This window comes from Peromyscus californicus, unplaced genomic scaffold (assembly GCF_007827085.1).
Source record: "Peromyscus californicus insignis strain IS unplaced genomic scaffold, ASM782708v3 Scaffold_17__1_contigs__length_78620276, whole genome shotgun sequence".
NCBI lineage: Eukaryota > Metazoa > Chordata > Mammalia > Rodentia > Cricetidae > Peromyscus > Peromyscus californicus.
Window position 1 is genome coordinate 71160271 of NW_026294469.1, and position 15386 is coordinate 71175656.

A 15386-nucleotide genomic window follows, 5' to 3' on the forward strand; every position below is an offset into this window, starting at 1 on the left:
TGGACTAAAGTCTAGCAAATTGTGCAAACAGGCAAATTGTATACTAGGTGAATTATTTGTCAATAAAGATTTTATAAAACGTTAAAAAAATAGGAATGAGAAGTGCTGGAAAGAAGAATTGCAGAGAGGAAGTAGGAAAGAAGGGAATGGGTCATTTTGAATATGATCAAAAAACATTATATACATGTATCAAATTGTCAAAAATAAATTTAAAAAGTTTTTTAAAAAATAAAAAGTAAAGAAACCACGTAAGGAAGAACAGGTAAAATTTAAGAACCTGCAAAACCTGTTAGATGTAGCCAGGAGTATGTGTATGTACCCAAACACCTGTAAGGAAACTAGACTTCTACTCGAACATGTTAACAACAGTGTGACACAGAACAAATCAGCTGTGTGCTCACATTTGCTGCTTTTCTTCCTACAACACCAAACACGTGAGTCAACCACAGCAAAGCAGGCCAGTTTTCTGTATCCCACAGGGTTTTTACTGTGCTAGTCTGGGAATGACCCATACCTAACTTTACAGTGAGTCTTCATGTGCTCCTTCAGCTCGGGCGTCGTCTCGAACTCCTCCTTACAGGCCTTGCAGGTGTGGGCTCGGTTGTTTGCCAGCTCCTGCCGGTGCTCCTCCATGTGTATGGCCAGCTGGCTGTGCAGCGTGAACTCATCCCCACACTCAGAGCAAATGAGGTTCTGGAAAAGGAACATTTCCAAGCCACCGCTCCTTAAAAGAACTGGTGCCACTGTGAACATCAGTCCATAAATGATACCTTCCTCTGGAATAAATATCACCCTCGCCTCTCAAAAATGCATCATTGTGTCCAAATTGGAATGTATAACAATCATTTCTACCAGTAAAGGATAAAAAACAAAAACCACAATTTTCAAACAAACTGAATTCTATATCAAAAAGCTACTGGGCACTTGGCAACTGGTTCATGTGTTCCATGAAAACTTCAGAGAAACAGAAGGACTTCAACACAAAAAGGTCAGAAAAGACCTCTAGGTGAGATTGTAATCTACAGAACACCATAAAACAATGGCAGGTGACACATCTGTCAATGGAAATACTTCACTGTCCACTGAGTTTTGACTACAGGCCAAGTAACCCACATGGGCAGCTAGACTGCTAAGTAGGGGACCCAGAGGACTTACCCTGTGCCCAAACCAAAGCCATCAAAAACCCTCCAGTCTTAAGGACTTGAATAGCTTATATCTAAGTATATTTTAACAATCATCTCACCTGCTTAAAGAGGGTTTTTTGCTTTGGTTTGGGTTTTTAGTTTTTGTTAGACAGGGTTTCATTCTGTAGCTCTGGCTGGCCTGGAACTCATCACATAGGGCAAGTTAGCCTCAAACTCATGAGATCTGCCTACCTCTATCTCCCGAATGGTGAGATTAATGGTGTGTGCCACAATAACCAGGTTATTGAGGGCTTTGTGGGGTAATGTGGCTACTAGAAGGCAGTTACTCCAGTCCACTCTGACTGGACAGCGTGGGCTAGCCACTGTGGAGTAGGGTCTGATTTGACTGCGGGGCCGTCTGTGATAACGACGTGCTCACGTCCAGCCCCCATAGAAGAAGAGGGCAAGTGAAGAGAAATGATGGCGACCACAAAAGAGCATGGCAATGATAATGACTTCCATAGACGGCCAGTGCTGGGTGAAGACAACTTCAGTCCATGAACACACGGGCAGTTTCATGTACAGCGCCAACTTAGGTCATGACCCTAGTGAACTGTCCAAACATGAAAAGAGTACTCTGCTCATGAGTATAAGCTATTATTATCAGTTCCAAATCAAAAAAGGTCATTTCTCTTTGTTGTGAAGCATGGTTTCATATAATCCCAGCTAGCCTCAAACTCACTATGCACCCAGGATGACCTTGAACTTCTGATCTTCCTTGATCTACCTCCCCTGGGTAGGTGGCTAGGGTTACAGGCCTAGGCCACAACTCCCTCTTTATGTAGTATTGGGGGTTAACTCTGCCAGCTGAGTTAGATCCCCAGTCCTTCTATTCCTTTCCATCAGAATTCCTCTATTATTCTGTATATTAGTTTTGAATGCAAAGCTCAGTAAAATTAGGTTATTAACTGACTGTACTTATAGCTCTGCTGTAGAGAAAGGTTAAGAATGAAGGGAATAAACTTAAGAAATCTAATAGTGATTTCAAATTGACATTATATACAATGACTTAATGAATTAATAAACTACTAGATTGTTAGTAACTTGGAAAATAATGAAAATTTACTCTAGGATACTGCCAAAAGGAAAAAAATTAACAATCCCAATCCATGAATGAGTTTGGCAGAGAAAGTATTTATTTTTTATTAATAATTCTATCCCTTATCCAGGCTCAAAACTACAAGACAGGAGCTGGAGAGACGGCTCAGTTGTGAAGAGCACTGGCCACTCTTCCAGAGGACCTGCATGTAAATACAGTTCCAGGAGAAAAGATGCCTCTTCTGACCTCCCTGGGTACCAAGAGGGCACACGGTGCACACATGTAGACTCAGGCACACATATGTCCACATGAAAATAAGGATATAAATCCTCCATAAGTGACACCCCAGAGCTGGACTCTGACACCCCATCCCCACCTTGCTCCCTTGCTGCTAGGCTCCCATCACCACCTTCTCTCTCACTTGTCTGTTTGTTTGTTTTTTGAGACAAGGTTTGACTGTCCTGGAACCAGTTCTGTAGAACAGGCTGGCCTCAAACTCACAGAGCTCCTCCTGCCTCTGCTTCCTGAGTGCTGGGATTAAAGGCGTGCACCACCACCATCCAGCTCTCTCCCGGTTTTACAGAATGGTCAAATGAACACATTTGGGAAGCGATTACATGGACATCACGCACACATCTCTCAGAATATGCCTGTGTGAAGACACTGGTTCCTATACAATTGGCTCAGGGAAGAAGGATAGTGAAGCACATCTCTAGAACCAAAGTCAACACATGCCATCACTGTCTCTCTGCTACTGACCTGACCTTCCTCCTGTCTCAGTAGCCCAGAGATAACTGAGGAAGTCTCTGCATCCTCCACATCCTCGGTAGCATCAAGTCTCCTCATACACTATCTTAGGTAATTATAATGCTCCTGAGTAGCCAATGGAGTACATGGAGGAAATTTCACACAGCATGCACTCGGCTGACGATATACCATCTCTGAAGAGCCAGAGTACACAAGATTAAGACTGCTCTCCAGCCTCAGAGCTCCTGAAATAGAAGCCTTCCTTCAGCAGGCCTGAACACTGATTCATCTCTCATCAGCCTCTCCAATCTTAATATGCTGCACTGTCCTGCCGAGCCCCAGCATTCCAGGGGCCGATCTCTCCTAGCCTCTGCATGGACTCCAAAACAATGCTCAATGCATCAAGTACTCCAAATTCCCCCCAAAGAACCCTCCTCCTCCATTACATAAACAGGACCCATCCGACATCACAACAATCAACAAGTGTGCACAGCCTCCCTGTGAACTACCAGGTCTGCCAAGTACTGGGGGATGTATCTGGTATTCCCCAAACATCCGACAGCACCCTGTAAGGGAGATGACTACACTCAATAAGGAACATTAACTTTAATAATATGTGAACTGTAAGGAAATATTCTTAATATTTAGAAACTACAGTTATTTTTCTTCCCTAGTTTGAATAACTTGATAGAATACTGATCTCAAGGGATTTGAGACTACTAATTTCAGCAGAGCAGTAAGGAAAGTGTTTAAAATATTCTAAAAATGCCTCTATCGGGGGTAATCTTAAACTATAAAGTCACTTATGCTTCCTATGTACATATTTCAAAATGTGTTTTTATGTTATTTTCAAATCAATTTATAAACAACAGCGCAGATTTCAAGAGTAACTTTTAAAAATCATATTACTAATGTTTATTTTATCTCTGAGTGTTTAGTCTGCACGTATGTACCGCATGCATGCAGCACTCAAAGAGGCCAGAAGAGGGCATGAGATTTTTCTGGAACTGAAGTTACGGGCAGTTGTGAGCTACCAAGTGGGTGCTAGGAACCAAACCCAGGTCCTCCCCAAGAGCAGCCTGTGATCCCAACACTGAGCCGTCTCTCTAGCCTCAGGAGTAACCTTTGGTGACCCCATGACAACAGAACAAGGGCCCCAGCAAATGGAGCCAGTAGCAAACAACTGCAAGCTCCTCCTGGAACCCACCTAGAAAAGAACTTGAACCAAGTTTGTAGAAGAATAACTACAATGAAAGCAAGGTTTTGAAAATATCGTCTAAAAATCCAAAGCCTTTTAGAAGTGATGAATGACTATACATCCCTCTTTCTAGTCACAAAGAAAAGCAAAATAAACGTTAAGTTGTATGAAGGAAGCAGAAGAGAGAACAAAAAACTGTTGTGTGTCCTACACAGATGCTGGGGTTAGATGATGTAGAACTGGCTAGGGATGGAGACTGGCTGAAGTGCTTGCCTAATCAACTGTAGGGTGCCTGAGTGTGACCCCAGCAATGCAGACTGGGTGATACAGCACACCTGCAGCTCAGCACTCCTCTACGAGTAGAGGTAGGAAGACGTTTTAGGTCATCCTTGACTACACAGGGATTTCCAGACTGTGAGACATCAGACCCTATCAAAACAAACAAAAACAGGGTAAGTGTGCCCATGGGAAAGCATGTCCATTCTTTACTGTGACCCTGGAAACGGGCGTTGCCAGAACACAGAGTACAAGGAGAACTTCAAAGACCTTCACCAAAGGGACCATTTATCATCCTGGTTGAATTCAGCGGCATCGTTCTGGGCCGATTCACCCTCCAAATTATTACCATGCCTGCGTTTCACCTCGCAGCCTTGACTCCACAGCTCATCACAGACTCTCTTACCGTCACCCCTGGGCTCAGCCCCTTGTTTTCCCACAGCATGTATTTCACAGCCCCGACCTCAGAGACACACACACCATGAGGTTCTGAGCAGTGGTGGACAACCTGTGTACTTGCCCCCACCTGTACTCTGTTCCCATTTCCAAATCAGGGTTCCCACGTGCCTAGGGCATTTAACGGGATTCAATCCACTTCAACATTTGAGAAGACATCATCATTAAGGTCAAGACCTTGGGGGACAGGCCTGTAACCTGTAACCCCAACTGCTTGGAAGGTTGAAGACGAAAGGCTGTATGTTCAAGGCCTGCGTGGACTACAGAGTGAATGCAGGGCCAGTCTGGAAAACTTAGAAAAACCTTGTTTCAAAATTAAAAATTAATTAATTAATTTTAAAAAAATGTACGCGTTGGGGTACAGCTCAGTGATAGAGCATTTGCTTGGCAGGTTCAATACTCACTGCTGGGAAAAGCAGAAGGCCAATACAAATGGGTTTTTTTTTTTTTGTTTTTTTTTTTTTTTGGTTTTCGAGACAGGGTTTCTCTGTGTAGCTTTGCACCTGTCCTGGAACTCGCTTTGTAGCCCAGGCTGGCCTCGAACTCCCAGAGATCCGCCTGGCTCTGACTCCCGAGTGCTGGGAGTAAAGGCGTGCGCCACTGGAGTAACAGACTGCCTCTAGAGCAGAGCAACCCCTCCTCTGCCCACTGAGAATCAGCCCGGCAAGCCATGTCTGGACACGTCAGATGCTTTACAGAAGCTATGCTCGATGGACAATGGTGGCGCACACCTTGAATCCCAGCACTCAAGAGGCAGAGGCAGGCAGTCTCTGTGAGTTCGAGAGAGCTAGTTCCAGGACAGCTAGGAATACACTACACAGATAAACCCTGTCTTGAAAAACCAAAAAAAAAGAAGCTAACCTCCATCGGCATAGCTTCTACTCCAGGACTTGCTCCATCACAATCATCCAGACAAATGACATCAGCTTGGGAAGACTACTCCAGGAAAGACAAGCCTTGAAGAATCTACATGATTCTGCTCATTTCTCAAACAGGTCAGAGTGAGAAGCACCACCACCCCAGCCCCGCCCTGAATTTAAAAAAAAATTTCTTTAACTCATGGCCTATTGGTCCTCACGTGAGACTCTGCGATTGGTACAAATTACAATCATACATTTGCATGCCACAACCCCTCTCCTGGTTGTATAATCAGGCTTTTCAGATTACTATTCAAGTCACCCAGAAGATACTCTACTATGCTGCCCCTCTACACTGGAACATTATGTCAGATAGTCTCCTGAATGGTCTTTCTTGCTTCCTTGTGATCTTTATCATGGGTAGAGTGGACTGAGCTAGTAACAGAGGTAGCTGACGTGGTAACAGGCAAATGCTCTAGAACTGAGGTTTCAGAAGTAAAGAAGCTTTTAAAGTCAGCCCTGTGTAAAATCAGGCTAACGATTAATGCATTTAACAATCAGTAACAAATACATGTTAAACACTTACCTCTTCCTTCTCATGGAGCATAATATGTGCTTTGAGACTGGCCACTCGGGAGAACCGCTTGTTGCACACAGGACAGACAGGATCTTCTGCATTATGTGTACATTTATGAAGTGTCAGGTTGAACTCAACATTAAATGTTTGGGGACACTGGTCACATCGGTGTGGCTATTTGACAGAAAAAAAGAAACTGAGTTACGATCTTTCCAAAGATGTCATTAAAATAGTAAGTACCAGGTGTGGTGGTGCACACCTTCAATCCCAGCACTTGGGAGGCAGAGCCAGGCAGATCTCTGTGAGTTCAAGGCCAGCCTGGTCTACAGAGTGAGTTCCAGGATAGGTGCAAAGCTACACAGAGAAACCCTGTCTCAAAAAACAAAAACAAAAAAAAAAGGTGGAATGTAATCACCATACATTATATGTGTGCATGAAATTGAAGACAGCAATGTTCTAAAATAGAAAGTGGTGATGGTATCATGGGCCTATGAGGATGCTGGACTAAAGTCCAGCAAATTGTGCAAACAGGCAAATTGTATACTAGGTGAATTATTTGTCAATAAAGATTTTATAAAACGTTAAAAAAAATACTGACTTTCTTTTCTTGATGGTAGGGAACATTATATTAGCCAGTCTCAAACTCTCAATCCTCCTGCCTCCACCTCCCAAGTGTTGGGATAAGCATGTGCCACAATACCTAACTCCAAAACTATTTCTAATGTGAAATTTTGAAAACAAATCTATTGGGTTATAGTCCCCTGTGAGAGGTGAGAAAGTTCAGCCCATTAGATTAGGTTTTCCTTCCATTTCTGACAAACTCACTCATTGTGAACAAAATCACTTTTAGAAAAATTAGGAAACTTAAGTTTTCCTCTAGATTTCAACAGTTGCTTCCCTCAGTGCAAAGTTTCCTCGACGTGGGCAACATTCTCTTACCTGTGAAGAGAAAGGCAAAGCAATGGCTGGTGTTTCTCTGCAGCCCCTCAGACTGGGACTTGGGAAAGCACAGGCCACGTCTTCCACCAGCACATGTGACAACATGTGAAGTGAAACCTGAGCCACTCATTACCCCCTGTCTCCAGAGAGACCAGCTTCCGCTCTGAGCCAAGCAACACCAGCCACTCCTTTTCGTTGTTCTTAAGCTGCTTTCCATCTATACCATTATGTCATATCTGGAAGGATTAGCATAAAAGGGTTCAACTCTCTCTTTAGAAGGACACAAGGGTATAAAGGGCTAGAAGGAGCAGCTCAATGGAAGAACCCATGCTAAACACACACAAGGCCCTGCATATAATCCTCATCTCCAGCCATCCCCAAAGACAGTACTGACTCCTGTTAAACAAAATCTAAAGCCTCAAGAGTGCCGTAAAGACAACCTGAAAGGAAAACGCCCTCTAAGGAAAACACATTTCAAAATAACCACCCTGAATACAGTTGTATGGGAAACAATTCAATACAGACATTCACTAGAGCACATTCTCAAAGAATGCCAAATGTTTACATACTGTGAAATGAGCTACAATTTTCCTCTCACATGTTGACTCTATACCACCTCCAAATTCAGAACCCTCGTTCTGCAGTCCTTTTAGGAACACCCACCTTGTCATTTTGCTCATGCTCCCTCATGTGACGCTGAAACTGTGACTCTTTTGGAAAAGACAGCAAACAGATTTCACATTTGTGGAAACTTGGTATCTGACAGTCATCGTCAATGTCATCATCGTGCAATGCCAAAACGCCATCTATAAAATTTCACGAATACCAGCTGTTAGTCACATTACATAAATAAAACTAAATCATTTGGCTATTTCCAGCCCTTTATATTGTTGTTTCACATTTATGGATGTTTTGCCTGCATACATGTCTTGTGCACCACATGCATACTGTGCCCTCAGAGGCCAGAACAGAGTTTTGGATCTCGTAGAACTTGAGTTATAGATGGTTGTAAACTGACATGTGGGTGCTGGGAATTGAACCCAGGTCCTTTAGAAGAACAGTAAGTGCTCTTAACCACTGAGCCATCTCTCTAACCCCTCACTTGGCTATTATTAAAAACACAGGCCGGGCGGTGGTGGCACACGCCTTTAATCCCAGCACTCGGGAGGCAGAGACAGGTGGATCTCTGTGAGTTCAAGGCCAGCCTGGTCTACAGAGAAAGATCCAGGACAGGCTCCAAAGCTACAGAGAAACCCTGTCTCAAAAAATCAGATAGATAGATAGATAGATAGATAGATAGATAGATAGATAGATAGATAGATAGATAGATAAAATAAAAACACAGATTTGTAGGAAACTTTTAGATAAAATTAGTAAAGCACTAAATTTGAAAAATGGACGTGTTTGAAATTAGAAATAAAAATGTTGGGATGCCTAAGATATGGGACAAGAAAACTGAAAATACTTGGTAGGATTTCTAGAAACCTGAAACACACACACCACACACACACACATACCCCCATAAGAAGGTTCTTTGAACTTTACCAACTTATCCAATACTGTTTCCCTTTACTACAACCCACAGAGGCATGTGAGACCTAACTCACACTATGTGCAGGCATAACACCAATGCAAGTAAAATAAAAAATAAATTATTTTTTCAAATACCACTCAGTAGGCTCAACTCCACAAAAATATAAAAGCCTTCATCTGCTAATTCATTTATCTCTGAAAAGTGCTACAAAGAAAGACTAAGTCAAAGAGAAAAACACTTATATTTTCAGATAGTGAGTGACTGCAACCCCTTGGTCAATTTTGTTGACACAAAGGGATTTCCCAACAGGTATAATAATACTGTAAACTTAAAAGTATTTTCAAATATCAAAAAACATAACAATACAGTACAGGTACTCATAAATTTGCCAAGAATGTCAAATAAAGATGTTCTAAATAATTACAATTTTTAAAGTACATGCATGCCAAGTCTTGGGATTGGGGGCATAAATAAATAATGCACCAGAACTATCCAAGGATGGCAAATAAATTACATACCATTCTGTATCACAATGGGGACTGGGGAAGGAGTTCAGCTGGTCGATGCTTAGTTAGCATGCATGAGGCCCTGGTTCAATCCCAAGAACCAGAGAAACCAGGCACAGTGATGTCCAAGGGTAAACCCAACTCTCAGGAGATGGACTCAGGCAGGATCAGAATTTCAAGGTCATGCTAGATGTGCCCACTGATGCAATAGTGGCCTGAAGGTTATAGGGGTAACCAAATGCTTTCTGATTGGATTTGAAGACTGCTCCACAGAAGGCAAGTCAGGCTGACTTCAGAGATCACAGGCCCCAGGGGGAAAGCTAGGGCTAGCACTCTGCTAACTATGTCAGACTGCTTTCTAAGTTTTTATATTTTTATATACAGACTAGCAAATGCTATTCTCACCTTTGGCCAAACCCCTGGCCAAACAAGTCTCTTGCTGCAGTGGGCAGCAGCTTATAAATACTCTTAAATGGTCAAGGGGCTGAGAATAAGTTCTATAGTCTTGGTTCTTAAATGAGATATATGTCCTGATTTGAATTTACTTTTTTAAGTGGTATAAGGTAAGGATGTGCATATATTATTTTACATAGAGCCAGCCACCCTCCTGTCCTGGAAGCCATTTATTGGAGTGACTGACTGACACTCTTGGTAGGCTGTGAAGGTTTACTTCTAGACTATTAGTCTGCTCCACTAGTCTCTATCTACCCTGTCTGGGGTGCACTTACACTTTATACTAATATACAGTAAGTGCACATCCGTTAGAATTGCAAACTCTGTGTGTGTGTGTGTGTGTGTGTGTGTGTGTGTGTGTGTGTGTGTGTGTTTACCTCCAAATGATTGATGATCCATGTGTCAGGTCCAGAAGCTATTCTGTATGTAGGAAATCAGTTTTATATGTCAAACAAAACTATCAATTAAGTTTTCATTTTCTTGGGGGCTGAAAGGATGGTTCCGTGGTCGAAAGGGATGGCTCAGCGGTTGAGAGCCTGGCTGCTCCTCTGAGGGACCCGGGTTAGGTTCCCAGCACCCACATGGTAGCTTATGGCTGTCTGTGGCTCTAGTTCCAGAGGATCTGACACCTTCACACCAATGCACATAAAATAAAGCTCTAGAAAAAAAATTTTTTTTCATTTTCTTACTACTAGTGTTGAGTCAGGGTCTCTCTTTTTTTTTTTTTTTTTTTTTTTAAAGATTTATTTATTATGTATACAGTGTTCTGCCTGCACATATCCCTGCAGGCCAGAAGAGGGCACCAGATCTCATTACAGATGGTTGTAAGCCACCATGTGGTTGCTGGGAATTGAACTCCAGACCTTTGGAAGAACAAGCAGTGCTCTTAACCTCTGAGCCATCTCTCCAGCCCGAGTCAGGGTCTCTTAATAATGGGGGACAGACCATCAAAGTCTATTAAACCAGAAGTAAACTTTATTCCAGAAAAAATAAAAAATTAAAATTAAAACAACAAAAACACGTGGGGCACCAAGCTTATCAGCTAGCTGAGACCCCAGCCAGTGCTGGATTCTGAGGCTGAGGCGGCCAGAGGGGCTGTGGCCTCTTTTTATAGTAAGGGGTAAGCATGAGACACAGACAAAGGAATTTTAGTTTTTGAAGTTAAACTTTAGAGACAAATGGTTTTAGGTTTTTACAATTTTCCATTAACAAGGTTTTAGGGGGTTTCAGCCAAACAATATTTGTACATCCCTGCAGCCCTTCCTGACTCAGTTAATTGATGTTTGTCCAACCCTGCAGCTTCTCCTGACACAGCTGGGTTCCCATGGCAGGGACACCAAACAGACAAGGCAGGTTGTCACGCAGAACTCACTAAAAGTGAACTTCGGTTTCCATAGTGAGTGGTGGGGTTACTGAAGAATAGCTAAGCCCAGGGCTGCAAAGGGCAATCTTTAGCAAAGAAAACTGCATTCGGGTTGATGACAGAGCTGCCCATCGTAAAACACGAAGGGCCCAGTTAAAAATTAATCCTTTTTTTGTTTGTTTGTTTGTTGTCAGCCAAGCTGTTGGCTGTCAGTTTCCATTCCTTAAGTTTATAATTTTATATTTCTATACTCCTGGACCCTTAACTAGCTACAGGATGGGAGAAAAACATCTGCAAGTCAATAAGTCATGTAACTAAACATTCAAAAGGCAAACCAACGAAGTTTGAAATGAGGAACAAATTTAATAACCATTTTCCTAAAGATATAATAATGTCAACAAATACAGAGGAAGAGAGTACTGTGGTTTAGATATGAAGTGTCCTCCAAAAAGGCTCGTGTTCTGAAGACTTGATCCCATCTGGTTGGTTCTGGAAGCTCTGGGAAGTAGGTCACTAGGGACACGTCCCTGGGGACATATGATGTCCAAGGCCCCTCTGTTCCCTTCTCTATTTCCTATCTGCCATGAAGTGAGTAGCCTCCTTAAGATCCTGCAATACAATGTACAGCCTTACTAAGGCAGGCCAGAACCAACAGGCCAGAAACTCTGAACCTGTGTGCCAAAATGGGTCCTTCTTCCTGTCAGGATCACACAGATGCTCAACACCATTAATGAAATATAAATCAAAACCAGAATGAGATACAATTCATTAGAATGGCCATAAAACTGTAAGGGAGAAATAACACTTTTCTAAGTTACTGAGCATTTATGGTGACAACACACATGGACTGCTTAGCAAATATGGATCAGATACTATGAAACAGGGCTCAGGAAATCCAAGCGATTAATCTAACACGGGTCTGCTGACAACCAGGCTACAAGTCAGTAACAAAAAAAGGTAATTTTAAAATATCAAATGTTTGGAAAGTAAACCACATTGGAATTTATTTTTAAAAAAAAAAGATCTTGCCGGGCGGTGGTGGCGCACGCCTTTAATCCCAGCACTTGGGAGGCAGAGCCAGGCGGATCTCTGTGAGTTCGAGGCCAGCCTGGGCTACCAAGTGAGTCCCAGGAAAGGCGCAAAGCTACACAGAGAAACCCTGTCTCGAAAAACAAAAAACAAAAAACAAAAAAAAAAAAACAAAAAAAAAAAGATCTTGAACTTACTGGAAAACAGAAAAAATACATAAAAATAAATAAAAAATAAGTTGGGAGCACTCAGCCTTAATGGCACAACTCTGAATTATATGAATGCTGGTTAATCCACCTACAGGTGGGGCAGATCTCTCTTTCTTCCTCCTTTCTTCTCCTCCTCCTTCCTTTTCCTTCTTCTCTCCCCCTCCCTCCCTCCTTCTCTCAAGACAGGGTCTCACTATGTAGCTCTGGCTGGCCTGGAACTTGCTCTGTAGATCAGGCTGTCCTAGAAACCACAGAGACTGCCTGTCTCTGCCTCTCAAGTGCTAAGAACAAGGGTTGTACACCACCACACCTAGCAGGGCTGAGTTCTTTATCTATATACCCTAATCTTACTTCAGGAGTGTGGTTTTGTTGGTAAACATTCCTTTTTTGGTTTTAGTTTTTGTGTGCTTTTGAGATAAGGTTTCAGGTAGCCTGGACTGAGCTTGAACTCACCCTGTAGCTAGGAGTGGCCTTGAACCTAATCCTACTGTCTCTACCATCCAAACGCCGCCGGGATTACAGACTGCAGGACCATGCCCTGCTGCCAGTCACTTCAGACACTTCAATTTTCCTACTATTTTCTCTAGGAAACTCAGACTACTATTTGCATCACTATCCCTATACACTGTCCTGAAGAGTGACAACAGAGACCACGTCTCTGGGTTTCGTTTTGTACCCCCAGCACCTAGAACAATACATAGCACCTGTCATTGTTTTTATCAAGCAGAACAAGAAAATGGACATTCTAGATTCCAATACAGATAGAAATCTTCAAGCTCTCATGGCTCCTGGATGGATTCACCTTCCAAATCACTTAATCTCTAGAACTTCAATTCCTTCCCCTCAACTGCAAAAAACTCAGAATGACCCTTAAAGTCCATAATATGCTGGGCATGATAGTGCACGCCAAGACAAGAAAACGTGGAATTCTAGGTCAGTCAAGGTTACACAGCAAGACACTGTTAAAAAATAATAACCCTGCCAGGCGGTGGTGGTACATGCCTTTAATCCCAGCATTCAGGAGGCAGAGGCAGTCGGATCTCTGTGGAGGCCAGCCTGGGCTACAAAGCAAGTTCCAGACCAGCAAGAACATCACAGAGAAAAAATAAATAATAATAATAATCCCAAAGTAGTGACCAAAAAACTGAATAAAACATCAGATTATAAAATGATAGTGACTGACAGCAACGGTCCTCAAGCATCTTTTATATATATATATATATATCTTAAATATTAACAAGGACCCCAAGACCTGCAATTACACACATTAATATCTACCCTTTTTTTTTAGTTTTTCGAGATAGGGTTTCTCTGTGTAGTTTTGGTGCCTGTACTGGCTCTCGCTCTGTAGACCAGGCTGGCCTTGAACTCACAGATCTGCCTGGCTCTGCCTGCCGAGTGCTGGGATTAAAGACATGAGCCGCCACCACCTGGTGTAGTATCTATCCTTATAGAAAGCTAAACTAATCTTTAAATTGAATGTGGTGGCTCATATCTAATCCCAACAGTTGGTGGAGAAGACAAGAGGAAGGCCATGAATTTGAGCCCATGTGAACTACCTCACCAGCCTGGCCTAGTGTGAGACTCTTCCTCAAAAACATACAATAATCAGGAGGCTGGAGAGGGCTCAGCAGTTAAGAGCACTTACTGCTCTTGTACAGGACCTGCTTCTCATCTCCAAACACCAGGCATGCACGTTGTGCACATGCATACATGTAAGCAAAGCACTCATAAACATCAAATAAAATAAACCTAAGTTCTTTTAAATCAGTTTGTTGCCCGTTAACTAATACATTTTTTACAAAATTACTTACAAATCTTTTGTGTTCCTTTTTTAAGCAGAGTCTAACTATATATCCCCCTGAGGGGCCTGAAACTTAGAAACCTACCTACCTCTACTGCCCAACTGCTGGGATTAAAGGCGTGTACCACCGTGCCTAGCTTACAAAGCTTTTAATGTCTGACTTTAAATGAGTTCGAGGCCAGCCTGGTCTCCAAAGCGAGTTCCAGGAAAGGCGCAAAGCTACACAGAGAAACCCTGTCTCGAAAAACCAAAAAAAAAAAAAAAAAGTAAAGCTGGATTCTCTTATCTGCCTCCGCACGCTCCCTTCTGTGGAGAGTGGAGCTGGATGTGTGGCACCACAGTCACACGGGTCTGGTACACCACCAGAATACCGTATGCTGTTGGCTTCAGTTATACCCACAGCTGCTTTCATATAACTAACACACATACATGTTAGCCAAGTGAGAGAGCCAAATACTCTTAATAACACCATAAAAATATTTGTCGCCGGGCGGTGGTGGTGGCGGCGGCGGCGGCAGCGGCGCATGCCTTTAATCCCAGCACTCGGGAGGCAGAGCCAGGCGGATCTCTATGAGTTCGAGGCCCACCTGGGCTACAGAGTGAGTTCCAGGAAAGGCGCAAAGCTACACAGGGAAACCCTGTCTCGAATAAACCAAAAAAAAAAAAAAAATTGTCTTACATACTTCTGAAAGCACCTCAAGGAGCCCTCCAGGGTCTAAGTACCACAATCTGAGAACCACTGTGGTGAGCCTAACTGGTAAGGTGTCTCTCTGATGAAGCCCCAACACTTGGGGTACACAGTAAAAGAAGATGGTCTCTCGAAGGAGGGGATCAAAAAGGCCAAAAGCAAAGAACAAAAGTTAAAAAAAAAAAAATTGGCACCATCAAGGAGAGCAGCAAAGGCTAGTGCCAGAGTCAAGAGAGCTGAAGACTGAAGCCCCGAGGTCTGGGGAGTGTGTGCTTTGACCTACTCGGAAGTTTACCAGGCTGTGGCCCTAGGTTACGTTTGAAAAGATCATCCACAGTGAGATGTGAGAGACTGGAAGTGATGGACAGCAGAGTCCAGTTTTAAAGCCCCACCTTTGGACTTGTGGATACCTTGGAAAGGTGTGGTAGACTGCAAACCCAGTTGTGAGGAAGCAGCTACCAAGTTAGCTATGGAGCTGGAGAGGTGGCCCAGTGTGGAAAAAAGAACTTGCTAACAAACATACACAA

General features: G+C 42.9%; 1 protein-coding gene across 8 annotated transcripts in view; it reads right to left on the bottom strand.

Annotated features, from left to right (window-relative positions):
- Znf236 (zinc finger protein 236) overlaps positions 1-15386 on the bottom strand; it is a 101837-nt gene that overhangs the window by 84496 nt on the left and 1955 nt on the right. For 7 of the 8 annotated variants that reach the window (XM_052742686.1, XM_052742684.1, XM_052742690.1 and 4 more), the window contains exons 2-4: positions 7937-8079; positions 6344-6508; positions 515-693 (exon numbers count right to left, since the gene is read on the bottom strand). In XM_052742686.1, the coding sequence (XP_052598646.1) occupies positions 515-693; positions 6344-6508; positions 7937-8079 (487 nt within the window). Of the gene's footprint in view, positions 1-514; positions 694-6343; positions 6509-7936; positions 8080-15386 lie in introns of those variants that run through there. The other variant, XM_052742691.1, reaches the window with a different exon arrangement.